We start from the raw sequence: 26,281 nt of genomic DNA on the forward strand, positions 1-26,281 counted from the left end.
GCCTGGCTCTCAATCCTTTCTCACCAGCCTCCATCACGTGAAATAGTTCCATTGTCCCGAACCGCACCTCCCGCACTCTGCTCTCTGCGGAGGACTCGCTCCTCCTCACTTCGCACCTGGCGAACTCTCACTCCCAGTTCGGACAGGAGCCTCCAGCCCCGCGGCCTGTGCTCTCCCTCCGCTCAGTGTGGCCGCGGCCCCTCGCCCGCCTTCCCCGCGCCCTGAAGCCCCGAAGGCGGGGGTCAGCCGTCCCCGCCGCCGCCGTCCAGCGCCCGCCAGGGGCCCCCGCGCAGCGGCGGGAATGGACCAGCGTCGGGTCTGCGTGGGCGGGGCACGCCGAGCGCCCGAGCCGTTTCCGGAAGGCAGGCGGGGGGTGGGCCTAAAGGCCTGATGGGGGGGACACGCTCATGACGGCTCCCGGAGAAGGCGGGGACCTGCGAAATCAAAGCCGGGGTCAACGAGAAACCCGGGAGGAAACAAAACCGAAGAACCAGGCGCGGGGCTCAACCCAAGCTAAGAGTCGCCGGACACCTGGCCTGCCACTCACGGAGATGGTGGTCCAGAGCCGGAAATCCGGGTGGGCGGGCCTGTGGGGCGGAAGTGACGCAACCCGGAAGTCCGGCCGGTCCCTGGGCCGCCGGGCGGGCGGTTCAGAGACAGTGGACGCTGGGAGCGGGGCGATGCGGCCGGCCGGGCGGCTCGCGAGCGGCGCGGCGCTGTGGCTGCTGCTGGCGGCCCGGGCGGTGGCGGCGATCGAGCCCATCAGCATGACCATCGCCATCGGGGCCGCGTCCATCATCACCGGCTACTTCTCCTACTGCCGCTTCGCCGAGTGCTGCCCCAAGCAGCGGCCGCTCAACGCGACGGGTAGGCGGGTCGGCGTGGAGGGGCGCGAGGGACCGGCCCGCTCGGGCGGGCGCCGGGCACCGCGGTGGGGGCGGGAGAGGACCGGTGGGGCCTCCGCCGGGACTGCAGCCCTGGAAGCCGTGCCTCCTGTCGACATAAGGAACGCCCACACTTGTAAGGATTCATACGAATGTGTTTGAGACAAACTGACAATTACCGGGAAGCAAAAATCTCAACGGCTTGAGAAAATGCTCCGGAAAATTGCAGTTTTGCCGCTTATTGTATACATCAGAATCAAAGGGTAAGAGCAAGTGGGTTAGGTCATTGGTGGTAGATTAGGGAGGCGGGAGAAAGTGTTAAGGTAAGAACATTCGAACCTGTAAAGAATTTTTGTGAGTCTGTAGGACCTGCCATGCCGGCGTCCCTGACCTGGTCCCGTGGTCCCTTATCCTGTCCACGTCCCTGTGTCGGTGCTCTGACTCCGTGGGATTACAGTAAGAAGAAACTGAAAGTAGTGTGGTCAGCCCTCCTGAGTCACCTGACCCTTGAGTGGTTTTCAGGTGTGTGGCCTCCACCCAGAATGCCCACATCTGGCCCTGGGCTTTCTGACCAGCCAGCAGGGGTGGCTGGGGAAAGCGTGCAGCTCAGTGGAGAGAGGGCTAGTCCTTGGATGAACGGACACGTGTGGCTTCCGTGTCAGACACTGGAGTGTTGAGGACACTCGTCCATCGAGTGCATTTCCCTGCAAGTGGCACCGTGTGGCTGCAGCCCGTGTTCCGCCTCAGGGCCAGCCCGGGGTCTGGCAGAGGCCCTGCGGGGCCCCCTGCCCCGGTGCCTCTCTGGCCGGCTGGGACAGGCCGCCTCGCTGGTGCCGGGTTAACGTGCCTTTCTCTCTCTGTTCCCGGGCTGGCTCCTGCAGCCCTCCAGCTGGCTTTGGAGGAGAAGCTGTTTGGGCAGCATCTGGCCGCAGAGGTGATTCTCAAGGCGCTGACCGGCTTCAGGAACAACGACAACCCCAAGAAACCACTGACTCTTTCCTTGCACGGCTGGGCTGGCACAGGCAAGAATTTTGTGAGCCAAATTGTGGCTGAAAACCTTCACGCAAAAGGCCTGAAGAGTAACTTTGTGCACCTGTTTGTGTCGACTCTGCACTTCCCTCACGAGCAGCAGATAAAACTGTACCAGGCAAGGGAACCCTCTTATCCCGTCCACCCGCCGCTCGCCTGGGCCGCCCGTTTTCTCACTCCAGCCTCCGCTCTTCTCTGCTCACTGCATAGCCCCAGGCCCCGCTGACTTAAGGACACTCACCCCTGTAACGCTCTCCTACAACTTCCTCCTCGCTTGAGTCCAACATAATACAGTGGCGTAGGCGATATTTCCATTAACCGATGGAGGCGAGAGGGGTGAGGCACTTGCACCTTACAATCTTTGTGACCTGGTAGCACGTCAGAAACTGGAACCACATCTCCTAGCTTCCAGGTCGCAGGGTGGCCGCTTTCTGCAGTGAATGAGCTCGCTCAGCCTTGCCTCACGGCCCCGGTGGAGGGGGGTGGTCGGTCTTGAAGGATACACGGTTTGCCGGGCCCGGCTCGCTCAGGCTCCCGCCCGTGGCACTGCTTTCCTTCTTCCAATGAGAGCCGCAGACGGCTGACCCTTAAGACCACCTCTTTTGAGACGTTCTTTCCACATTGGTTTATAGTGAGCTGTCTGGTCGGGTTCTCGTTTAAGTGAATGTCATCCTCGTAAGAGTTAATGTTCCTACTGGTACGTGGGGACTGAAGTAAGAAACCCAAACCAGACCTAGCGAGGAAGTGAAAGCGGGTCTATGCCGCACGGGCGGGAGGTGGGAGAGGCTGCCAACAAGGAAATCGTGTGCTTGCTTGCTCCACGGAGGGCCTGCTGCCTGGGCGTCTTTTTGTTTGTTTCAAGAAAGCCTGGGAAGAAATGCTTGGTCCTTTGTTCGGGGCAGGCCCTCGGCGCTGCAGGTCTTCCTCCAGCTCCTGGTCCTCAGCGTGTCTGCTGACGCTGAGATTTCCGTCCACAGCGAGAGGAAGGCTGTGGGTTGGTTAACAGGGAACTGGTGAGCATTCATGTATCCTGTTCCTTTAAAAAGTGACATGTCGCAGGCATTTGAGTTAGGAAAAAACCTCTTTGCATTTCAGCACCTGTCTCTGCTAGTTTCCACTTTTAATAGGGAATGTTTTGGAAAAGCGGTTCCCCAGCGAATGGAAGTTAGGGTGCAGTTTCTAAGAGTTCTTTGTGAAACCCCAGAGAGTTCTGATTTTCTCCTTTGAGAGCCCGGGGGATAGGGAAGCCCTTCTGCACCACTTGGCCCATCCTCTGAGCCTCCACGTCCTGTTGTTTTTCGGGATGGTCTAGGACCAGTTACGGAAGTGGATTCGGGGCAACGTGAGTGCCTGTGCGAGCTCCGTGTTCATATTTGATGAGATGGACAAACTGCACCCCGGGGTCATCGACGCCATCAAGCCGTTTCTGGACTACTATGAGCAGGTGGACGGCGTGTCGTACCGGAAGGCGATCTTCATCTTCCTCAGGTTGGTGGGAGGTGGTTTCTCAGGGACACACTTGCCCCTCGCCCTCCCAGCGCTAGAACGAGGCCCGGTGACCATCCGCATCCTGTTTCCCAGGCACAGAGTGACTTCCTGATTCTTTCACTGTCCGGTTGCTGGTATCGGCGTGGCACAGAGGGGGCAGGAGAAAATGAATTCAATAATGGCTGATAACAGGCAGTTTCATTACCGCACATGTTTCTGCGTAAAGTGGTGGTGTATGTAGCAGGTTCTAAACAAAGATTTTAAGCTCCTTGAGGGCAGACACTGTTTTTTCTTTGTCTGGTAGCACTTAGTCATATTCTTTGGTTAAGTATAAACCTTAGAGCAGGTGTGCTTCCTGATTAGACACAGAAGTCTTTTTTTTTTACATGGAATTTATTGGGGAGACATTGGTTAATAAAATGATACAGGTTTCAGGGTACAATTCTATAACACATCATCTGTATATTGTATTGTGTGTTCACCACCCCAAGTCAAATCTCCCTCCCTCACCATTTATCCCCCCGTTACCCTCTTCTACCTCCCCCAGCCCCTAGGCACAGAAGTCTTATATGTGGTTTTAATCTTTGTTTCTTGGGCAAACCCAGCAACGCAGGCGGGGACCTCATCACGAAGACGGCCCTGGAGTTTTGGCGGGCGGGAAGGAGGAGGGAGGACATTCAGCTGAAAGACCTGGAGCACGTGCTGTCGGTGGGAGTCTTCAACAACAAGCACAGTGAGTGTCCCGGTGCAGCCCCGCGCCTGCCCGCAGGGCCCGCTGAGCCTTTCGCAGAGGCCGCAGGACCCGCTCGCCGCCGGGGCTTTGCGGACCAGGGGCTTTCTCGGGGTGTTTCTTAGGGGTTCTCTGAAAGGTGACCTCGGGGTGATCTGATCATAAATTCCTAACTGGGAAGGCCCTGATCGGGAGTCACACCCCAGGCATGTAACTTTTTAAAAATATATTTTTTTATTGATTTCAGAGAGGAAGGGAGAGGGAGAGAGAGACAGAAACATCAATGATGAGAAATAATTGATCGGCTGCCTCCTGCACACCCCACACTGGGGATCAAGCCTGAAACTTGGGCATGTGCCCGGACCGGGAATCGAACCCTGACTTCTTGGTTCATAGGTCAATACTCAACCACTGAGCCACGCCAGCCGGGCAGCATGTAACTTCTTTAGTGAAAGGTTTAACTTTGCCTTAACCAGTTAACTACCACTTTTCCAAAACAGAAACCATCCCCACATGCCACAATATTTTTAATTAGAAAAATCAATTTTCAATGAATATTATAAAAACAAATATATTACTCACAAGTCGGGTGTTCTTGAATATTTCCAGCTGAAAATTCTCATGAAAAATGATTTTAAAGTTGGTCAGGGCTGCCACTTAGGGAAAACATTTTTTTATAGATGCACGTGGTGTATGGGGAAGGTCCGCCGCTTGCATCTACAGACGCTTATGGCATACAATGGGCTAAGCAAGCCCGTCCCTTGTTTCTGAGCATCTAGGTCAGTGGTCGGCAAACTCATTAGTCAACAGAGCCAAATATCAACAGGACAACGATTGAAATTTCTTTTGAGAGCCACATTCTTTAAACTTAAACTTCTTTTAACGCCACTTCTTCAAAATAGACTCGCCCAGGCCATGGTATTTTGTGGAAGAGCCACACTCAAGAGGCCAGCGAGCCGAATGTGGCTCGAGAGCCGCAGTTTGCCGACCACTGATCTAGGTTAACACACCTTGATTTGCTAGAGTAAGTCTCTTTTCCAGACCCCTTAAAGGCGTAACCACCTCAGGGAGCCCATAATCCTGTTAACCCTAATCCAACCCACCTGGCTTTCTCCCACCTTCATTCATCTTCCTTCCTTTCCCTCCGTAATTGTAAATGCGTAAAAGAAGCTGCAAAGCTGTCATTCCAGGAGGCTTTTTTTTCCCGTTTGCTGAGATCATACTTCTAGGCATGTCCTCTGGCTCAAAATAAATTTTTATAAATATTCTCTATAGGTTTGGACGTTTCCTCTGTTGTTCTTTTTTCTTCTTCTTTTTTTTAATATATCTTTATTGATTTCAGAGAGGGAGAGAGAGAGAAACATCAGTGAAGAGAGAATCACTGATTGGCTGCCTCCTGCGTGCCCCACACTGGGGATCAAGCCTGCAACCCAGGCACATGCCCTGACCGGGAATTGAACCCTGACCTCCTGGTTCATAGTTCGACGCTCACCCACTGGCCGGACTGGCCATTTCTTAGGCTGACACGTTCTAGAAGCCAGTTAGCAGGGGCAGCCAGCCGATCCTTACATCTGGCTTGTTGCACGCTTGACAGAAAGACTTCTAAGGGGTAAAGACACGAAGGTGTGCTGTGGTCGGGATAGAACGGGCCCGTGAGAGCAGCGGGCTCGCCAGGTGACTGTGACGGCTGTTTTGCAGGTGGCCTGTGGCGCAGCGGACTGATAGACAGAAACCTCATCGACTACTTCATCCCCTTCCTGCCCCTGGAGTACACGCACGTGAAGATGTGTGTGCGGGCAGAGATGAAGGCCCGCGGTTCCGCTGTAGACGAAGACGTTGTCACCAGAGTGGCAGAGGAAATGACGTTTTTCCCCAAAGATGAAAAAATCTACTCCGACAGGGGCTGCAAGACTGTGCAGTCGCGGCTGGATATCCAGTGACCTCCATCCGAGCAGGGCAGCTAGGAGCTCAGGAGCCAGGGCCTCGCCTTTCGGAACCATTTTGAAGACGTCGTCAGGGTTTGCACATTTGTACCTGTGGACTTTCGGAATCTAGAAGTTTCTAAGAGTTGGTTTTTTATAAGCCGCTAATCTGCCAAGTGCACTTGTCATTTTGCAACATGGTAGCAATGCAACTGTTGTTGGCGTTGAAGATGAACTTTTAAAATCCACTCTCCCCACTCCTCCTACTGACTTTGCAGAAGTGCCTTGCAAACAGCTGTCTGTGTGAGACCCATGACTATGGACCTCAAACTGCTGTCCCTGCTGAAGTCCAGGGCCTGCTGCATGCTGGGAGCACTGGCTGTCACCTGCCGGAATCAGGCTTCCGCTCCGGTCCTCTCTCTTCACAGAGAGACCCCTGACGTGAAGTATTTTCCATGGAGGTTGGTGGTGCCTTCAGGCGCAGGCAGCGTCTATGGGAGGACATGTCGGGTCCTTGGTGCGGCAGCCAGGACAGATAGGGCATCGCCGTCTGGCCGCTGCTCTGCTGCTCGTGGAACCCGCTCGCCTCTCCCTGTGGCACTTCTCCTGGACGTCAGTGACCCCCAGCTTCCCCCACCAGAGCGTTGGTTTCAGTTTCAGGTCCTTGGTCCCATGGGGAAATGTTTGGTGGTTTACACTTGGGTCAGTCTCTCGCTGTGTTCCACAGAACCATTTGAAATCCTAGCACACGGTCATCTGTGGGTGGCACCGAGGGGTCACCCTGCAGACTCTGCATTGCCAAAGTGGAAGTATTGCACACTAGAAACACTAGTTTTCAAGGATGAATATATATATATATTAATATATTTTTGTTGATTTTAGAGAGGGAGAGGGAAAGATAGAAATATCAATGATGAGAGTCATCGATCAGCTGTCTCCTGCATGCCATCCCCCACTGGGGATCCAGCCTGCAACCCGGGCACGTGCCCCTGGCCGGAGTCGAACCTGGGACCCTTCAGTCCACAGGTCAACGCTCTATCCACTTAGCCAAACCAGCCAGGGCAAGGATAAGTATATTTTTATAATGTCTTTATTTCTGAATGTTAGAGAATACCAATGTAGGGTGTTGCTCATTTTAAACACGAGAAGGACACTAAGGGAATAATTGTCTGTGATCAGAAACTCTGAAAATAAAGGGTATGATTTACTGTCAAATGCATGGTACTGGGTTGTCACAATTGCAGAACAAAGTACAGGGCAGCCTGAAGTTCATCTGATAGTGACGCCCTCGGTGGCAATGCCAGGCTGGTGCCCTGGTCCCTGGCAAATCAGACGATCCCAGTCCGTTGGAAGCGTTCAGCTCGTAGTTGCAGTGGAACTACAGATGTAATGAGGACATACAGCCTTTTATGCAGATGTGGTAGAAGGAGTATTTTTAAGACCTGGAAGGCCTTATGGAGGGTCACACTGTCCTTTAAAAATGCCAAAGTGAGGTACCGAATGCTCAAATTGGAGGGACCTTTTTCTGCCCAGGGCCATTTGGATATCTGTAACATCATTCCTGGGCCATACAAAATTATCAACTTAAAAATTAGCCTGCTATATTTGGTCAAACATTTAATTAACTTATCCCTGATGCTTTGGCTGGGCCAGACCAGATGATTTCATGGGTCCTATATGGCCCTCGGGCCGAAGGTTCCCCACCCCTGGTTTACAATGATGCAGTCAACACGTGTTGGCCACTTCAGAACTGCCCGTTAGGAAAGGAATCGCGTGGGTGTGAACTGTGGTGTCAGATGGGAACAGCCTGAAAAGGCCACGGTTGACCACGGCCCAGCCTCCCTTCCCCCCACAAAACGTACCCAGGAGCTTGAGATGACCCAGTGAATATACAGTAATAAAGCCAGAAGTTGATCATGTGAGATGTCATTTGCCAATGTCCCCCTAGTTTACGTACTTGGTGACTGGAAAGTTTGAGCTTGGAATAAAGGCTCAACAACTCGGGTGTTGGGCTGCGTGCACCCGGCCATGCTGGTTGGCAGTCGGCATCGCACAGCACCAGTATTTACCTCACAGGCTGTTATTCCCAAATGCCACGTTAAGTTGGATGAGGGGCTATTCTCCATATTTTCATGGATGGAGATCGTTTCAGAGTATCAGAGAGTTGGATTTCCAGTATATTCTAAGACGAGTGGAGGGACATGAGACATGGGGAAACGAAACTTGGCTGACATTTTTTATTTTTAGAGACAGAAACATCGATGTGAGAGACACACATCAATTGGTTGCCTCTGAGCTTGCAACCAAGGTACATGCCCTTGACTGGAATCGAACCTGGGACCCTTCAGTCCACAGGCCAATGCGCTATCCACTGAGCCAAACCGGCCAAGGCTCAGCTGACATTCTGGACCTGAGCAAGGCCAACGTCAGACCAGGAAACCTAACTGCCAGGTCTTCGGCCCAGAACTGGAAGTGAAATCCCAGTTGTAACCCAGAGCGCAGTTTAATCACTTACCTGTCAGTGAATGGTGACCACCAGCCCTTTCCCCAGGACCGAGGAGAGCCAGCTGACTTTCTAGAAAGTTCAAACCCTCTTTCCATCATCGCCCCACACCCCTCACTTCCTCAGTTGGAGGTGCTCAAGTCCCAGGAGACGGACATCCCTGGTTGGGCTCCCACCCAGACTGCCTCATCTACAAAGACAACTCCAAATGGAGTCAGGGGACCTGTGTTCTGTAATTGGGGACCCCCAGGTGCTGCCATCTTGAAATGAATGATTAGCCCCAATCTGTGACTCCTGGCGACACGGCAACAGGCCAGACTCGGCTCAACATCAAGAACTTTCCAACATGTAGAGCCGTCCTCGGGGCCAGGGTGGCAAAGGGTCCTGCGTCAGCCCACAGCCAGGCTGCCAACCTGTCTGTGCCTGCTGAACCCTGTCCCCGTGAACACTGCTCAGGTCTCACCCCCCAGGAGCCCCACCTGTTCGTAGGCACATGAGTGGATTGTGTAACAAGGTCTGTTAGTCAGCAGCACTCCATACTCCCACCTGGCGTCTGGACTTGGCCTCCACGGCCGGTGTCAGGAGCTCCATGAGCCCCACCATGGTCTGCAATACCCCATGCAGCTGGGTGAGTGGCTGGGTTGTCCTAGGGTCCTTGGTCTCTGCGTTAGAGTTCATGTGATTCCGGCCTGGACTGTTCCTGCCAGGTCTTCATTCATAGCTTAAGCACACAAGGCCTACAGGGGAGGGGTTTTCTCCTTTAAAACTGTCCAGAAATGAGTTTTATTGTAAAACTAGAGGCCCAGTGCATGAGCTGGGGAGGTGTCCCTCAGCCCGGCCTGCCTCCTCTCACTGTCCGGAAGCCCTCAGGGGCGGGAGGCGACCCAGCGATCAGGGGAAGGTGATGCCCCCATCACACCTCTGCTGCTGCCACTGTCCGCAGCGCAAGCCTTGACTGGCCCTGGGCCACTGGGCAGCCACCATTCAAGGCTTACCTGCGCCTTGGGCCAGCCCTGAGCGGCTGGGGGGCTGAGGGGACTGGGGAGGCAGGTGCCCCGGCAGGGCCGAGGGGACTGGGCGCTGCCATCTTGTGGCTGTGGGCGCCGCTATCTTTGAGGGTGTGGCAATTAGCATATTCCCTCCTTATTGGCTGTGGGTGCCACCATCTTTGTGAGGGTGTGATGGTCAATTAGCATATTCCCTCTTTATTAGATAGGATAGCTCCTGGCATTAATGGAAACACTGTTCTCCAAGAGGTCACATGATTGATTGGGGCAAGGACACATGCCCAGGTTTCGGGCTCCAGCCCCAGTCGGGGGTGTGCAGGAAGCAGCCTATCAATATTTCTCTCTCTCTCTCTCCCTTCCTCCAAAAATAATCAAAAAGTTTAAAAAACTATATTAAAAATAAAAGCACTGTTCTCAGCATCCTCAAGGAAGGGGGCAGCTAAGCTTTCCTGTGAGACACTGGGAATCTAAGCAAACACAGGAAGCAGTAGTAATGACGGCTTTAAAAAACATGGCAGAGCTGCCGGAGCACCGGTTCCCTGGGGAATGGGAGGCAGAGACCTTCCTCGGCAGCTCACTGGCTGGCAAGTGACGAGCTGGAAGTACTTTCCTTTCTGGGACACTTTCTGTTTTAAATGTGTTTTTATTGATTTTTAGAGAGGAAGGGAAAGGGATAGAGAAACATCATCGAACGGCTGCCTCCTGTACGCCCCCCAGTGGGAACTGAGCCTGCAACCTGAGCATGTGCCCTGAGAGGGAGTCCAGCCAGTGACCTCTCGGCTCCCGGGTGGAAGCTCAACCAGAGCCACACCGCGGGCTCTGGGAAATTCTCTCACAAGTGTTCACAGTGCTACTGAGATGAAGCTTCTCTGTGACATGCCTGTGCCCTCTTCCATCCGCGTCCTTTTACCTAAAGACTGCCCTGCCCCTCGCCATGGGTGCCCGGGACAGAGCTGGCCCCTGCTCAGCCTGTCCCCACCCGGCACAGGACTTGGGCTTTTTGCAGTCGAGATAATCACATCGAGGTGACGGGAACCTGAAAAACCACTCAGAGCCAACACTGAGTCTGAAAAGCTTCTCAGAATGTTAAAAACCATTTTAAATAAAATTACCCCATTTTCAGTAAAACGTTTTCGTCCTTCCTTGAAACAGAAACATTTGACATTAAAACATGATTTTTAAAAAATCATGAGCCCTGATCTGAGTGGACTGGGAGCGGCGGCTTCCTTCTTAAGGCTCCGGCTGCTCCAAGGCCACCGGCAGTGAGGAGACGCCCGCAGGTCCGCTGGGTGCACACAGCGCCGGGAAGGCCGTCCCGTCCCCCAGGAGAAGCTCACTGCACTCCTGCCCGGCGGGCTGGGAGGTGTGTGGGAAGGTTCCAGCACCGAGTTCCTCAGCGTGGCAACGACTCCTGGGCCGTCAGTCATCGTAGTAATAATCCAACTTGGTGAACACAGTTTTGCAGCCTTTGTCAGAGAAAACCCTCTCCTCTTTGGGGAAAAAGGTCATCTCGTCGGCCACTCTGGTTACGATGTCCTCATCCACGTCATAGCCTCGGGCCTGCATTTCCACGCGGATGCACATTTTCAGGTGTTTATACTCCAGGGGGAGGAAGGGGACGAAGTAGTCAATGAGATTCCGGTCAATTAAACTGCTGTGCCAGAAGCCACCTGGGGAGAGAGGGTGCGGTTCATCCTCCGCCCTCCGCCCCCCGCCCCCCCAGCCCGTCTCCCTGCTGACGGTGCCAGGCTGCAGTGGGCCCGCACCTGCCCTCAGGGAGCACCGATCTAGTGAGGCAGGAGCTGTGACCTGCCAGCTGTGATGCTTCTGTGAAAGCCACAGGGGGAGGGAAGGGGGAGGGACACTTCTGCGACACTGGGCTCCGGGAGACCTCAAGGTGTGACAAGATCTGAGGCGGGTCGGAGGCCCACCACCCTGGGTGCCTGGCCCGGCAGAGGCAGAGGGAAGAGGGAAGGCCAGGAGTCCTGGCGAGCGACCAGACACCGTTATTCTGAAAACGCCACTCACTGGATGAGCCGCTGGACGAGCAACAGGGGAGAAACCCACTGCCGCTGCCGGCATGTCCGAACAGAGCGTTTGGGGGACCAAAAACCAGGCCCCTCGAGTAAGAATGTGGGAAGCCCCCAGGCTGCAGGAGGCTCTGCACCCACCCAGTCACCGCCCACCCACCCCCACCTCCGGGCGGCCCGGGCCTCCTGACCCAGCACACACTCCATCCAGGACTACGCATCGCCCACTGGAGCTCACCAGCATCTCCAGCGTCTCCCCCTCTCCCCCTCCCCGCCCCCCGGCTCTGCTCTCCTCCCGGGCCTTCACCCTCTCCGAGCCTGACCCCAACTCCCACGTGAGGCGATCCGCCCACACCAGCTGGTGTCCTACAATTCAAGTCCATTCTGACACCATCTGCCCGGAGATGGCATCAGGCCCATGGTGAGGGCTCAGCACCCCACTTCTGCCAACTGCAAGTTCAGGTGTCACCTGCGCTCTGACCGACCAGCAGAGAGGTTCCCGTGACCCCCTCCGTGGGCTCAATGGGTTTGCTAGAGCAGCTCGGACCTGGAGGAGCATCTTACTAGGTTACCAGTTTGTTAGGAAATGATGGGACTCGGGAAGAGCCCGGTGGAGACTCAGCCACAGTCAGTAATGTAACTGAGCACGGCGTCCGGTGGGCACTGCAAATGCCAGGGGAGCCCTTTGTCAAGCGTGTGACTGTCTAACCGCCATGTACACCCGACACCAATGCAGAACCACTCTGAACGGCAACTGTAACGAGGAGACTCGGAGGGCGAGGCCTGGGGCCAGGACACAGCTGCCAGGCCCGCTCCGAGTGCGCCCCGACCCGGAAGCTCCCGGGACCCCGTCCTTTGTCGTTTTTATGTGGGGTCCATTACCCAGGCACCACCGAGCCAACCTCCTCTCCCCTCCTCTCCGCACGGGTTGGCTCCCCTGGAAACCAGCCCTGGCCCTCAGGTGCTTCCCCAAAACCAGCTCATTAACTAACCAGCTCCGGCTGGGCTGGAAGAACTTGTTCGGAATGTACCGCGTGGCCTTCTCACGTAGGAAGGTCCGGGGTTTGGAGCTGTGCCAGGATGGAGCGGAGTCTGAGGCCGTGGGAAAAAGCGAAACCGACCCCAGGCAGCAACGGGACAGCTCCTCCGGAAGGGCCCCCTGAGCCCGGCACGCCGGGCCGGGGAATAAAGCCCAGGGCCAGGCAGACGAGGGTGCTGCCCTCATCCCTCGCTCGGTTCACCAGCGCGAGCCCCAGCAAGCCAGGACACAGGCTCTTCCGAGCGCCACGCAGCAGGGGAGTCAGCCACGTGGTCAGGCAGGGCCTGGCGGAGGAGGTGCCTCAGGCAGAGCCTGAACAAGGGACCCCCACACCAAGGCCAGGAAGAGTGTGTGGGTGACCTCAGTCTCGTGGCTTCAGAAACCACCCACCTCCCCAATTTGTATCCTCAGCCTGTCGCCTCCGGAATTGCCCGGAACAACCAGCCGTCAGCTCATCTCTGCCGGACGCCACCATGTCACCACTCACTGAACACGTCCGTCTTCACCTCCCACCTTCCCCACAAACCTGCGGCTCCGCAGTCTGTGCCCCTACGTGGCAGTGCCACCCCTCGGAGTGCTAAAGCAGACCCTAGATTTGTCTCTCATTCCTACACACAATCCTTTAGGAAATCTTATTGTTTCTACCTTCAAAATGCACCCTAATCCGACAATGTCCCCATCCCCACTGCCACCCCGCTGCTCCAGGCCCCCAGCATTTCTCCCCGGGCTGCAGCGGCTTCTGGGTGGTCCCCCTACCCCTGCCACCTGTTCTCCAGCCAGCAGCCAGCGCAGTCCTGTTAAGACTAAGTCAGACCATGTCACTGTCTGCTAGAAAGCCTGCAGGGGCTCCCGCTCTACATGGAGTGAAACCCAAGGCCTCACCATGGCTCCCCGGCGGTCTGAGCTCTGCACCCCGGCCGCCTCCCTCTAATCTAACTGTTCTCCTCTGCTCATCCGGGGCCAGCTCCAGGGACCAGGCGCACTCCCACCTCGGGGCTCCTGTACGTGCCGTCCCCTCCGGTGTCCACAGGGCCCGCCCCGCACTCCTCGGGTCAGCCCAGTGCCAAACTCAGAGAGCCTTCTCTGACCTCTCTGTCTAAAACCACAGCCCACCCTCATCCCAGCACCCAAACCTTTTCTTAATTGCTTTCTACCTCTTGTGGGGAGGGTAGAGGGAGATACATTTCTACCTCTATTAGATACAGACATAGCCCATCATCCGACACATTTCCTTATCATTAGGATCTAAATTCCCTGAGAGAAAGGACTGCTGTGTTTCTGTTCACTGCTGTGTGCCGTCCTTAGCCCAGTGCCTGACTCCTGGTCGTTGCACAATAAATATTTGTCAGATGAATGAGTGAGAGTTCAGCCACCTGCCCAAGGCCATCAGCTGGGCCAGGTCTGCCCGATTCCAAAGCTCAGCTCGTGCCCTGGCATCCCCTTCGTAACCTCCTACAACGTGGGTTCTAGGCACCTGGCCGCACCTGCTGCAGAATTTAGGCGAAGTTCCCACTGCACATGTCCACCCTTTGGCACGCCAAGAAACTAGTGAACTGTTACAGGAGACTGGCTCTCATCAGTGACGTTCCAGTTGCACAAACGGACGTAAAATATCCCACTCTACAGAGGGTGGATTTCTGGGAAGTCTGTTTTGAGGGAAACCTGCTGCTCTGTCATCTCAGGAACAAACCCGAGCAGAGCAGAGACTGGAATGTCAGGTCACCTGCGCGGCTCACAGGCTTGACCACCAGGCCAGGCTCCGTCACGGCGGCTCTCCACCTCCAAGGGCTCAAGGTCTACGGTGTGAGCTTCCCTGGAAGAGCAGCGAGCTGGGTAGTGAAAGCTCGGGCTCTGGAACCAGGGTCACGTAACAGGCTGTGGATGTGGGCAAGCTGCTAGGCATTCTGTGCCTCAGTTTCCTCGTCTGTAAAATGGGGACGGCAGTGAATAGCTTCTCCCCCTGGGTGACTGTGAGGATTAAAGATGCAGGTAGAGGGTTCCGCAGTGCCCAGGACAGAACGAGGGCCCTGCCCTGGCTGTGAGCCTCAGGCACAGAACCTGAGCTCTAGGGCCACCCCGAGAGAGAAACAGCCCCAACGGGCCATCCCCTCCTTCGGAGGCGCCCACGCAGCCGTCCTTGCTCAACCACTTGCTCTTCTGCGACAAAGGGAACAACTGCGCCGAGGAAAACAGGAACTCATTTCAAGAGCTCCCCGATGAACCATTTCCCCCTTTCCCAGATTCCGCTCCGAGAGGCCTGCAGAGGCTCAGAGCGGCGCTAACCGGCGCAGGGGAGGGCATGCGGGATTTAAACTTGGGGCGCGGGCTCAGGAACTCACTGTTCTTGTTATTGAAGGCCGACACGGACAAGGCGGGCTCCATGTCTCCGAGCTTGATTTCCTCCCTCTGCCTCCCGCTTCTCCAGAAATCTAGAGCCACGTCGGTGATCCTTTCCGCTCCGGCGTTGCTGCAAAGCAGGTGCAGGGAATGAGCTGGGCGTTCCCTGAAGCCCACAGGCTCGCGCTCCGAGCGCTTCCGTCGTGTCCCAGCCCGGAACGTACCTGAGGAAGATGAAGATGGCTTTCTGATAGGAGACCCCATCCACGTGGTCATAATAGTCCAGGAAAGGCTTGATGGCATCTATGAGGCCGGCGTGCATCTTATCCATTTCATCGAATATGAAGATGGACCTCGGGCAGGCACTCACGTTGCCGCGGATCCACAGCTGTAACTGATCCTGAATCGCAGGGGAAGCAACACCAAGTTCTCAGCAAGCGCAGCTCCAACACCCAGCACGGCACCTGGGCACCGGTAACACCTCAGCTGCTCCGAAAGGCTGCACTGACGGAGCGCTCACTGCAGCCTCGGCTCCGTGCTAAGAACTTTACACACACCAGCGCTTTTGTTCCTCTCCACTACCCCACCGAGTGGGTGTTACCACACCCATTTTACAGATGAGGAAACAGAGGCACAGAGCTTAATCAACCTGCCCAAGATTATAAAATTACTGGGATCTGAACCCCACCCTGCCTGATTCCAAAGCCCCACACTTGGATTATAATTCCTGTGCTGATGTCACCCCAATGCTGTGGCACTCAATTGCTGGCCATGTTAACACACTTCCTGTGCACACCAGCCTTCTAGAAAGAAGGGAGAGAACGAGAGACCCATTCTGCCATCCAGTCCTTAGCACAGCCTTGGGAAGGCGCTCCAGCCTCCCGATGGGAAAGTAAGGCGTGCAGGCTCCTTTAAGTGAGGCACCTGGACTCCAGAGCACGCGCCTTGGCATGAGTGTGGCCAGCTAACTCCTGAGTTTCTGGAACAATGCCCGGGGCTGTGCTTAAGCAGAAACATTCCCTAAGAACATATTCAGGTCCTTCTTAGAAAACTAAGCAATTGCCCTAGCTGGTTTGGCTCAGTGGATAGAGCGTTGGCCTGTGGACTGAAGGGTCCCAGGTTCAATTCTGGTCAAGGGCATGTACCTTGGTTTCGGGCACATCCCCAGTAGGGGGTGTGCGGGAGGCAGCTGATCGATGTTTCTAACTCTCTATCCCTCTCCCTTCCTCTCAGTAAAAAAAAAATCAATAAAATATATTTTAAAAAATAAAAAGAAAACTAAGCAATTAAGTTAAGGAGACAAGACCTTTTTAATCAGAAATTTGAGCTATGGTGCTTTTCTGAATTCCCCACACAAGGTGAAGAGGAGAAATTAGCTGTTTTCAGGAGGTCTTGACTTCTTATGACTTTGGTGTTTGCTTGGCTACCCGACCAGGGGACCCGGTTACAATGTTCCATTGTACGTATCTAACCTAAGGAGGAATTCTGCTCTACAGGAGGACTAGTCTCTATTCACCGAGGAACCTCAGGAGAGCGCTTGGCCCCAAAACAAGTCACTGTTTAAACAAGGACTCGCTCAGATCTGCTAGTTCTCCCACTCTGCCTCCGCGACTGTAGGCAATAACAGAGAACACGCACTGAGCCCTCACTACAGGCCCGCCACTCTCTGAGCACTGTTCCCATCCGTTTTATTGTGAGCTCCCCAAACCAATCAAATGTGTGCACAATAGAACACTACTGCATTCCCTATTTTACAGCTGAGGAAATTAAGGCACAGAGAGGTTAAGTAACTTGCCCAAAATCACACAGCTATTAAAAGTAGCGGAGCCTGAATGCTAACTAGGATGACCAACTTGTCTCAATTTGTCTGGAACTTTCCCAGGTTCGGCACTGAAAATCCCACATCCTAGGAACCCTGGACAGCTGGTCACCCAAGCATAAGGGGGAAAATGTGTTTTTCAAGGGTGAGGCCTAAATGGCTGTATCTTGCCACCTTGCAGGTTTGTTACACAGATTAAGAAAGGTGATAGTGAACGCTTATTTGAACACTCATGTGCCAGGGACCAGGACACACACGTGACAGGCAGAGCTCACTGAATTCTCATCGCCCCCATTTCACAGATGAAGAACTGAGTCTCCGAGAGGTCGGGCAACCTTCCCAAGGTCACACAGCTGGTAGTGGGAGAGTCAGGACTCAAAGCCCAGGCCCGTGACCAGTGGCAGGAAACAAAAGCAGTTTGCCACACTGCAGTGAGGCAAACTCCGGCCTCTCTAGAAGGGTTTCCTCTTCTACAAAATGAGTGAGATCTGATGATGATCTTTAAGTCGGGTCTGGCCGTGTCCATTTCTAAAATCCCCCGGTCCCACTTACTAAAACGAGCATCACACTGGGCCTCACTTTGGAAACCACAAGGTTTGATAGCGCAACTGCTCGGTGCATCTGAAACCCTCTGTGGCTGCCACACGTGGCCATTTCAGGGCTCACTCGTTTTAACAAGCAATTCCCAAATCCCCTCCCACACCCGAGAAACCCCACACGCAGCGCCCCCCGGGAAGGATTCCCAGCTCCCGCGCTTGCCTTGTACAGGGTGAGGTTGGAGGCGTGCGGGAAGTGCAGCGTGGCCACGAACAGGTGCACGAAGTGGCTGTTCAGGCCGCCCTCGTAAATGTTCTCCGCGATGATCTTGCTGGCGAAGTTCTTGCCGGTGCCGGTCCACCCGTGCAGGGAGAGCGTGAGCGGCTTCTTGGGCTTCGGGTTGCTTATGAAGCCGGTCAGGGCGTTTAGGATGACTTTCTTGGCAAGATGCTGCCCGAAGAGCTTGCGGTCCAGGTCCTTCTGCAGCACTGGGGGAGCAGAGCCCGTCGGGGGGTCAAATCTTTTGTAGGACGCCCCACAATGTGGCCCTGAAAGTCCGCGGCTCCGCGCCCCCCGCCGCCGGCGGGCACCCGCCCCCAGCCCTGCTCCTCCCGCCCCACGACGCGCAGGCCCAGGGCCGCGGTTTGGCCCCCGGGGCCCGCGCCGGGAGAGCCCGCCATCCTTCCCGTCTCCGGCCGCGAAGGCGCACCTCTCTCGGGGGTAAGCTGACAGCCGTCCACACGGCCCCCGCCCCCCGTTTCTGCGGGAAGCACCCCAACCTGCAGCTCGCCTCCCGAGTCCGACCAAAGTCCGGGCCGCCTCCGGCGGTGGCCCAGCGCCAGGCCCCACCCGCACCCCCGGCCGCTGGGGCTCCGGGTTCCGGTCCCGGCCCCGCCGGCCTCAGCTCGCCGGGGCGCCCCGCCCCCGCCAGGCCCGGCCCCCGCCCCGGCCCCGGCCCCCGGCCGCCCACCTTCCCGGCCGAGGCTCCGCTTCTGGCTGCAGCACTCGGCGAAGAGGCAGTAGAGGCGCGGGTAGGAGATGTAGCTGGTGAGCACGCCGGCCAGGGCCAGCCCCAGGCTGATGGGCTCCACCGCGCGCACCAGCGGCGCCAGCAGCAGCAGGCCCAGGGCGGCCCGGCCCAGCTTCATGCCCGGACCCCCGCCGCCCGGCGCGTCCTCGAGCTTCCGCGGACCCGCCGGACCGCGCTTCCGGCTCCTCCCCCTCGCCGCCGCCATCTTTGCCTGGGGCGGGCCTCTCCGCGACGCCGGCGACGCCATCTTTGTGAGGGGCACCGCCCTTTCCTGCTTCCGGGAGGTGGGCGCCGGAAGCTGGTGGGGGCCACTTTCTATTTATTTTCAAGTTTTACGGAAAAATTGAGGGCACGTGTGCCTCCCCAGGCTGGGACAGTTTCCCCTGTTACTAACATCTTTATTTACATAGGAACCTATATCGATACTCAGGTTTGTTCAGATACTTCCTTAGTTTTTACCTGTTGTCCCATTTCTGATCCAGGATCCCATCCAAGGTACCACATTACACTGAGTCTCCTCTCGACTGGGGGTGTTTCTCGGATTTTCCTTGGTTTTGATGACCTTGGCAGTTTGGGGGAGCACTGGTCAAATCTTTTGTAGGACGCCCCACTATTGGAATTTGTCCCATGTTTAGGCTGGGGTTATGGGTTTTGGAATGAATGTCCTTTACAGAGGAAAAGTGCTACTTTTGTAACATTATGTCAAGGGTACAGGCTATCGGCAGGATTTGTGACGACTGATGTGGCCCTTTATCGCCTGGCTGAGGTTCCGGCTGTCAGTTCCTCCACTATAAAGTTGCTCACGCTCATTCATTCACAGTTTGGAGGGTTACCTATGTCCCAGGTTAGACACACGATTCCTGCATTCACCTTCACCTTGCACAATACATGCTCTCAATCAGCCCGACCTGTTATTTCCTCATTCCAAGCTGTTCAAATGCTTCAGGAAAAATGACAGCACAAGTGGCACTCAACTTGACAGCTAACAGGTTGGAGCCTGTCTGTCTCTTGAGCTAAATGAGCAGTTCTTTTGAGCTGCCCACCCCCCAGGCTCTGAACACATTGCCTAGTATCGGTGTGAGGAGACGCAAAATGAACAAGAAGGCTAGATTCATCTCATATTTAATACCGAAGTGCGGAAGTGATAGAGACAGGTAATTTTTCCTTCTTAATGAAAAGAAATAGGTAACTTTGTAAAAGTCAGAGAATACCAGTGTCCCCTTGATCCCATTCTAGAGTTTTCTACTGTCCACTGGAAACTGGGAAGGCTGCATTTCTGAACCCCACTCCAGATCACTGGCAGTAGAAGACATGATCACACATATAATAAAAGCACAATTTAAAGGGTATTATCTCACCCTGAACACACAGCTCTTTTCTCCTGAGCCAGGAAAAATATTAAGAAAAAGTCAACATTATTTACAAACAAGATTTAATAACGCTCACAGGAATAGTCTGCCCCCAAATAAGAAAACCACATATTGTTTTGTTTCAAAAGGAAACAAATTTAGAGCCTGAAAAATCCAGCAGGTAAGCAGCCAGACTAGTAGAGTCTGTTTCTGGAACTGTCTGCTGGCCAAGGATCGGGGTTCTGTCCAGGAAGGCTTTATCACGGGGCGAGGGCAGTGCTGTTTACATGCCATTCTGCACTTCTCCCGTCTGGCCGCCCTCAATACCGTCTGTTCATCTTCTTGAACTTCTCATAATGATAGTCATCAGTGGCCTTCTCATTAGCAGGGCGCTTGCGGTTTGGGGGGGACCCTGTGAAGGAAGAGAGAAAAAGCTGCTTGCCACGCAGGAAGTCACTGACAGGCGACTTCCCCGTGGGCAAGGAGTCTCCACAGGAGCCTCAGTGCTACCCTGGTGAGCAGAAACATAGTAGGGCCTCAGCAAACACTTGTTATTGAGTGACTGAAAACAGACATACGGAGCTGGTGCCAGCCACACTCTGCTGACCTCAGCATTCCACTAAGTGAACAGTAGCAGCCACACTTCATGGAGTCTGACTCTACCAGACATGGAGCTAAGTCCTTTAGCCATGGCTTCCTTTTACCCTCAGCAAGCCTACCAGGGGCACTTTACCATCTTTGCTCAGAGAGGTTAGGTGACTTGCTCAGATAAGGTAGGCTGAGAGTTGCATCCAAGTCTGGTGACTCCAAAATCCTCGCTTACCATGTGTCTAACACAAAGCTCTTTGGGAATCCAAGACTACAAAACCAAGACGTTAAGAAAATAGTTTCCCGAGTAAGAAAGAATGAGAGGCTTTTCAGAAGCCTCAGCAAATTTCGCATTTCCTTAGAATCATCCCATTGCTGATGAGAGGGTGACTCCACCAGGTGCAGGCAAGCGTGTGGGAAGGGTCACTGCCGGCTGCTGGGGGAGGACATGAGCATCCGCCTCTGGAGGATCCTTTGGGGACTTCTCTAAAGGCAGCCTAAAGGCATGATGGTCAAGAATGAGCATCAAAGCAGCGTTTAAAGAGGGAAAACGGGAAACAAGCTAAGTGGCCAAGCAGAGGGAAGTGGTGAGATGACATGTCTCTCCGATGGCACATGATACAGCCTTTGAAAAAGAAAAGGTGTTTACTGACATGGAGAGACATGCAGGGCGGACCACTGAGTAAAATGCTCTGAGATCCTTCTAGGTACATGCAATGTTTCCTATATGTGAATATTTTAAAAACTCTGAAAGATTGTACACAAAAATGTTAACAGTGGTTGTCTCTGGGTGGTGAAACTATGGATAACTTTTCATTTATTTTTGTTTATTGAAATTTTCTAGTTTTTGAGTCTCTGTATTTGACAGCCCATGAATCCTCAGAGCAGCCCTGGGTGGTAGGTTTTATTCCCATTCCCATTTTGTAGACGAGAAAACTGAGGCTTGCAAAGGGGAAGGGACAAGGCCGTGGTCCAGAACACGGGCTAAGACTCAGATGCCCCAGCCCCGCAGCCCGAGCCCCGCTGCCTCCCGGGCCCCGAGTGATGTGGCCCCCCAGGCCGCCTCGGGCCACGCTGTACTCACGGTCAGGCTCGGGCTTCTCGGTGTCGCCCACTCGCAAGGGACGGGCTTTGGGCTCCTCTTTGTTCCTCCGAATGGGGGCGTTGAGCTCCTCGTGATAAACTGGACCAGAGAACAGGGGACATGTCAGACAAGACACGGGACCCAGGGACCTCAAACCAACGGGGCAGGGGAGGGAGGGGCTGCCTGCCCAGAGGCTTACAGCGGTTGTGCTGCACGTAATTCACCGCCATGTTGGTGGGCACAAAGGACGTCTCGCTGTCTTTCTTCTTGTTCTGCTGCTCTGCCAGCAGGCGGGCCTTGGCATCCTCGGTGGAGATGATGTTTTTTATTTTGGCACTAAGGGGAGAAAGGAGCCATGCCGCGCATCAGACTGCCGCCCCTCTGGTCCTCGGGGTGCCTGGTGCGGCTGGCGGCCCACCCCTGCAGAAGGAAGTCCTCGTTCCGGGCCCAGCTCTGCAGTTTACCAGCTCCCCTGCAGCCACACCCAGGCACTCCCACAGCACGGACACGCGGGACTTCTCCTCTGATCAAGAGAAACTGCGCCTCCCAGAGGCGCAGAGAACTGCCTGAGGCTCAGAGCTGGAAAGCCAGGACAGAGGTGAGAACCCGGAGGTCTCCCAGCCTTCTCCTCAGCCGCAGAGGATTCTGACCACTGTATGTCCTCCATGGCAGGCCCCTTTCAGAGCAGATGTTCTGTAGTAAAAACCAGAGGAGGACCGTGGGGTGGCTAAGCCTTTAACAATGCTCCTACTCCAATAAAACAGAACAATAGCCCGGCAGTGTGACTCAGTGTTGAGCGGTGACCCATGAACCAAGAGGTCACAGTTCAAGTCCCCGTCAGGGCACATGCCCGAGTTGTGGGCTAGATGCCCAGTACGGGGTGTGCAGGAGGCAGCTGATCGATGATTCTTTCTCATCATTAATGTTTCTCTCTCTCTCTCCCTCTCCCAATCCTTTCTGAAATGAATAAAAACATATTAGGAACAACCAGCGAAGAACACAGGGCCTGACTAGAACAGCTGAAGAGCTGTGAACAAAGGCAAAATCAAAACACACTTTGGCTTTCAGCAGTCAGGGTCCTTAGGTGTCTTTACTCTGCCCAGAACTCCTGGAGACAACCACCCCAGCCCACCAGAGGGAACATAGTTTGGTGGGTTTCCAAGGAGACCGGTGAGCAATAGTCCCCCTAACTCCTAACTGGAGAGCGGAGCGGTCCTCCTGCAGCCTCGGGCAGGAGAGAGGCGAGGCGAGGGTCTGAACGTACTCGATGCCGAGGTCCACCTCGGGGATGCCGCTCAGCATCTGGTTGGAAAGCATCTCCTCGGTCTTCTTTGCTGAGGAGACGCGGATGTTTTCTGGAAGTTCGTAGAGACAGTCCTCTGCGTTCTTGGGCTTCACTTTCTGTTCTTCGTGTTCCACGATCCCTTTCCTCTTCTTCAGCTCTGTCTCAATATACTTCATCCTGAAACCAGAACCAGGTCTCAGGGCGGGGCAGGAAGCTCACAACAGGCACCTTGGAAATGAGTGGCCCAAACACGGACCCACAGAGCAGTGACGGCCCGTGAGGAAGTTTTCATCAGTCCATGGAGAGGTGAGAAAAATAAAAGTAACGTGAATTTTTGCTTCAAGTTAAAATTTATCACTTAAAGCACCAACTTATATTATGCGATTAAGTGCCACCAATCTATTGGTGTTATTTCTATGTAAGGCTCTTTAAAGACAGAAGGATGATGGGAGATGGGAGTTGTTTGTTCAACAGTCTTATTGGCCAAAATAAAAAATAGGTGTCTAGTGTTTATCCCTGCAATGTTTTGGGGAAATGTTATTAGTCAAGGGATCTATAATCTCAAGAGCCACTTTTAAAGAATTTTTCAGACTTTTTCAAAGTTCTCCGAGCCTGGGAGGTGGGCCAAGAGGGACCAGCACTGATGTCTTTGGTTGACTCTAGAAATGTCATCTGTGACTAACTAGCTCGGGCTGTGTCTGGCTGGCGCCCACCCGCGATCGCTCACAGCCAGGCTGACACCTACATGTCGGCGTCCTCGTCCCTCCGGTTGGTTTCTGCGGAGAACGATGTCCCCAGGTGTAGGTCTTCCTCTTCGCTGATCCTGAAAGGAGAGAGGAGGGAAGCAGGGCCCTGGAGTCACGCTCACGGAGGCCGAGTTTTACGTGCCACCGACAACACAAGCACACAACAAAACAGCGTCAGGTCCTCTTCCTAGTGGGGGAAATATACAAGATGTAAATAAAATAAATATAAGCAAGCAAACTGCTGGCCTCTGGGGAATTGGCAGATACTTTTTATTCTTTGCTTTTGTATTGTTTGAATGCATTATTTTTATAATTGTGGTTTTACGTTTTCTTTAAAAAGAAAAAGGAGCCCTGACCGGTGTGGCTCAGCGGATAGAGCGTCGGCCTGCAGACTGAAGGGTCCCGGGTTCGATTCTGGTCAAGGGCATGTACCTTGGTTGCGGGCACATCCCCAGTGGGGAGTGTGCAGGAGGCAGCTGATGGATGTTTCTCTCTCACTGATGTTTCTAACTCTCTCTCCCTCTCTCTTCCTCTCTGTAAAGAATCAATAAAGTATATTTAAAAAAAAAAAAAAAAGAAAGAAAAAGGAAACTTCCACATGGGTTTGAAAGACAATAAACAATGCACCTTTACAAAACGGACCATTCCCACATCTCTCCAAGCTAACTTTTAGAGAGCTTTTGTTTTCCTGTTTTTAAACTATGTGTAGTTCACAAAGCACAGAGGATACTTGAAGATGTCCCTCTAAAGCCACTGCTGCAGGCCCGGCTCTCCGGGCACACGGACCCCGCGGGGCCACCGGGGCCTCCGTACCAGCCAGTCCGGCACTTACTTGTCCTTGCCCCTTTCCTTCAGTTTCTTCATGTCCACCATGCCTCCGGTCTTCATCTGAAAGGGGTCGTCCTGCAGACAGCAAGGACAGCGGAGGAGAAACAGCTTCGTAACTGGCCGCGAATTTTCTAAGGAAACACCATCATCCACTGAAGAGCACCCGCATCTTCCCATGGCCCAGGGAGGACCCCACAACTTACCACCAGAGTGGTCTCTTCTTGTACCTTCTCTCCCACCAGCAGGGCCACAGCACTGAGTAAAACCAAAAAGTTTTGAAAAGGAGGGCGGGAAGAATGGCACATTTCAGAGGTGAGAAAGAAAGTTTAGGAAGTTTGTAGATTGCAACATTAGTGGCAGGGTGGGATTTGAGGGGTGGGCACCAAAGCCGGCTGGGAAAGCCTGTGAGACTAAGACAGGGCTCAACAAGCACCGTAGACGCTGGGGGGGGGGGGGGGGGCCGGCGGTGAAGTGGCAAACCTTTCTCTAAAGCCACCTGGCATCACCTTGCCTCGGAAACCTCCCTTCTAAGATGGTTTGCCTTCAGGGAACACGAAGCGGACAAGTGTAGGAAGACACTACTGCAGCCTGATCTGATGGAAGTTTACAAAACGACCTCCAGGTCCTCAAACGGAATTAAGTTACATTGTGGTACATACTGGTGGTGGAGTATTATGTAGCCATTACAAAGGGCTTTGAAAAATAATCTGCAAAGTGAGTGAACCACCACAATGTCCTAATGAACTGAAAATAGCACGGAACAGAAGTTCTCACTATTCTTTACAAAAGGGAGAAAGAATACACATCGGGAAGGACATTAAATGTTAACACTGGTTACCTCCGGATGGAGGAATTATGGGTGCTGTTATTTTCTTGATTATACTTTTCTAAATTTTCCAAATTCTCAACCATCAGTGTGCTTTCACAATTAGTTGGACGCAATAAAAACAATAGTGACTTGTTTCTGTACCTCTGGAGCAAACCTTAAGACCACATGGCCCAGGCCATCTCCTGATGAAACGTTTCAACGAACACTGCCTCCTTTGGGGAATACAGTGGAAGGTGTACAGTGTGTCAAGAAAAGGGGCTGAAGCCCTAGCCGGTTTGGCTCAGTGGTTTGAGCATCAGCCTGCAGACTGAAGGGTTCCAGGTTCGATTCCAGTCAAGGTACCCGGGTGGCAGGCTCGATCCCCTGACTAGGTCAGGGCATGTGCAGGAGGCAACTAATGGATGTGTCTTTCTCACATCAATGTTTCTCTTTCTATGTCTCTCCCCTTCCATCCTGTCTAAAAATCAACGGAAAAAATATCCTCGGTGAGGATTAACAACAAAATAATAATTTAAAAATAAAAAATAAATGAAAACAAATAAGTAAATAAAAGCAAAGGGGCTATATCAGAGGAGATATTCTGTGACAGCGACCCGCTGGGGGTGTGTGAGTCATCCCCACCTCCTCCTCCTCCTCATCCGGGCCCCCCATGGTACCCACCTCACTCCGTTGGGCCTCTTCCTCAAGTTCTGCACCTCTCGGGTCTCCTCCAGTTTTAATCTGAATAAAAGGCAATGTGCAGGTTGAGAGACCCTCCGCGGAACTCAGAGTCAAACAGCAGCTTCGGCTGCTGAGCTGCCGGCACAGGGTCCAGAAGGCGAACCCGCGCCTGGACCCACCGGGACTCCGATCCACTGCCCATCCCGGGGACAGCTCCTCCAACTATGCGGCCTCGGGGATGGCGGCCTCAGCCCTAGAACCCTCAATTTCTTTGTCCGCAAAGGGGGACACCACCACCGGCTCACGGTTGCCAATGCTGTCAACAAGGCGCCGGGCCGATGGTGAGACCCCGAGCCAGCTTCTCGTTTTCCGCCCAGTGGAAAGCCCGTTCCAAACGCACCGAACCTCTTCTGAGCCCTGCTCATCTTCCTCCGACTCCGAGTCGGCCCGGCGCCGGCGGAAGGTCTTCCCGGTGACCGGCATGGTCGCGCCGGCCCCGCGGTCCCCCGGCTGCCCCGCTGCGCCGAGGACCGACCCGCTTCCGGTGCCCAGCAGTG

At 54.2% G+C, this 26,281-nt stretch overlaps 3 protein-coding genes across 3 annotated transcripts; 1 reads left to right on the plus strand and 2 right to left on the minus strand.

The window, feature by feature from the left end:
- Positions 1–624: 624 nt before the first annotated feature.
- TOR1B (torsin family 1 member B) lies at positions 625–7,268 on the plus strand. Its single transcript, XM_008152716.3, has 5 exons — positions 625–867; positions 1,766–2,031; positions 3,226–3,401; positions 4,007–4,134; positions 5,830–7,268. The coding sequence occupies exons 1-5, from the start codon at positions 681–683 to the stop codon at positions 6,069–6,071; spliced, it is 999 nt and encodes a 332-aa protein (XP_008150938.1). The 5' UTR covers positions 625–680; the 3' UTR covers positions 6,072–7,268.
- A 3,356-nt stretch (positions 7,269–10,624) lies between these two features.
- On the minus strand, positions 10,625–18,551 carry TOR1A (torsin family 1 member A). Its single transcript, XM_054727526.1, has 5 exons — positions 18,296–18,551; positions 17,548–17,813; positions 15,194–15,369; positions 14,972–15,099; positions 10,625–11,233 (listed from the first exon to the last, which is right to left on the minus strand). The coding sequence occupies exons 1-5, from the start codon at positions 18,471–18,473 to the stop codon at positions 10,983–10,985; spliced, it is 999 nt and encodes a 332-aa protein (XP_054583501.1). The 5' UTR covers positions 18,474–18,551; the 3' UTR covers positions 10,625–10,982.
- A 910-nt stretch (positions 18,552–19,461) lies between these two features.
- On the minus strand, positions 19,462–26,281 carry C15H9orf78 (chromosome 15 C9orf78 homolog). Its single transcript, XM_008152524.3, has 9 exons — positions 26,125–26,281; positions 25,725–25,784; positions 24,439–24,490; positions 24,240–24,310; positions 23,407–23,484; positions 22,641–22,838; positions 21,576–21,712; positions 21,377–21,475; positions 19,462–20,116 (listed from the first exon to the last, which is right to left on the minus strand). The coding sequence occupies exons 1-9, from the start codon at positions 26,205–26,207 to the stop codon at positions 20,025–20,027; spliced, it is 870 nt and encodes a 289-aa protein (XP_008150746.1). The 5' UTR covers positions 26,208–26,281; the 3' UTR covers positions 19,462–20,024.

Source organism: Eptesicus fuscus, chromosome 15 (genome assembly GCF_027574615.1).
Source record: "Eptesicus fuscus isolate TK198812 chromosome 15, DD_ASM_mEF_20220401, whole genome shotgun sequence".
NCBI classification, from domain to species: Eukaryota; Metazoa; Chordata; class Mammalia; order Chiroptera; family Vespertilionidae; genus Eptesicus; species Eptesicus fuscus.

Coding starts and splice junctions, on each gene's coding strand:
- TOR1B (XM_008152716.3), top strand. CDS start 681: ATGCGGCCGGCCGGGCGGCTCGCGAGCGGCGCGGCGCTGTGGCTGCTG. Junction 868..1,765: donor GCGGCCGCTCAACGCGACGG/GTAGGCGGGTCG, acceptor TGGCTCCTGCAG/CCCTCCAGCTGGCTTTGGAG. Junction 2,032..3,225: donor AGCAGATAAAACTGTACCAG/GCAAGGGAACCC, acceptor GGGATGGTCTAG/GACCAGTTACGGAAGTGGAT.
- C15H9orf78 (XM_008152524.3), bottom strand. CDS start 26,207: ATGCCGGTCACCGGGAAGACCTTCCGCCGGCGCCGGGCCGACTCGGAG. Junction 25,785..26,124: donor CAGGGCTCAGAAGAGGTTCG/GTGCGTTTGGAA, acceptor CCTTTTATTCAG/ATTAAAACTGGAGGAGACCC. Junction 22,839..23,406: donor AGGGACGAGGACGCCGACAT/GTAGGTGTCAGC, acceptor TTCTGGTTTCAG/GATGAAGTATATTGAGACAG.
- TOR1A (XM_054727526.1), bottom strand. CDS start 18,473: ATGAAGCTGGGCCGGGCCGCCCTGGGCCTGCTGCTGCTGGCGCCGCTG. Junction 17,814..18,295: donor GCGGAGCCTCGGCCGGGAAG/GTGGGCGGCCGG, acceptor CTGCTCCCCCAG/TGCTGCAGAAGGACCTGGAC. Junction 11,234..14,971: donor GGCCTTCAATAACAAGAACA/GTGAGTTCCTGA, acceptor CTCTCTCCCCAG/GTGGCTTCTGGCACAGCAGT.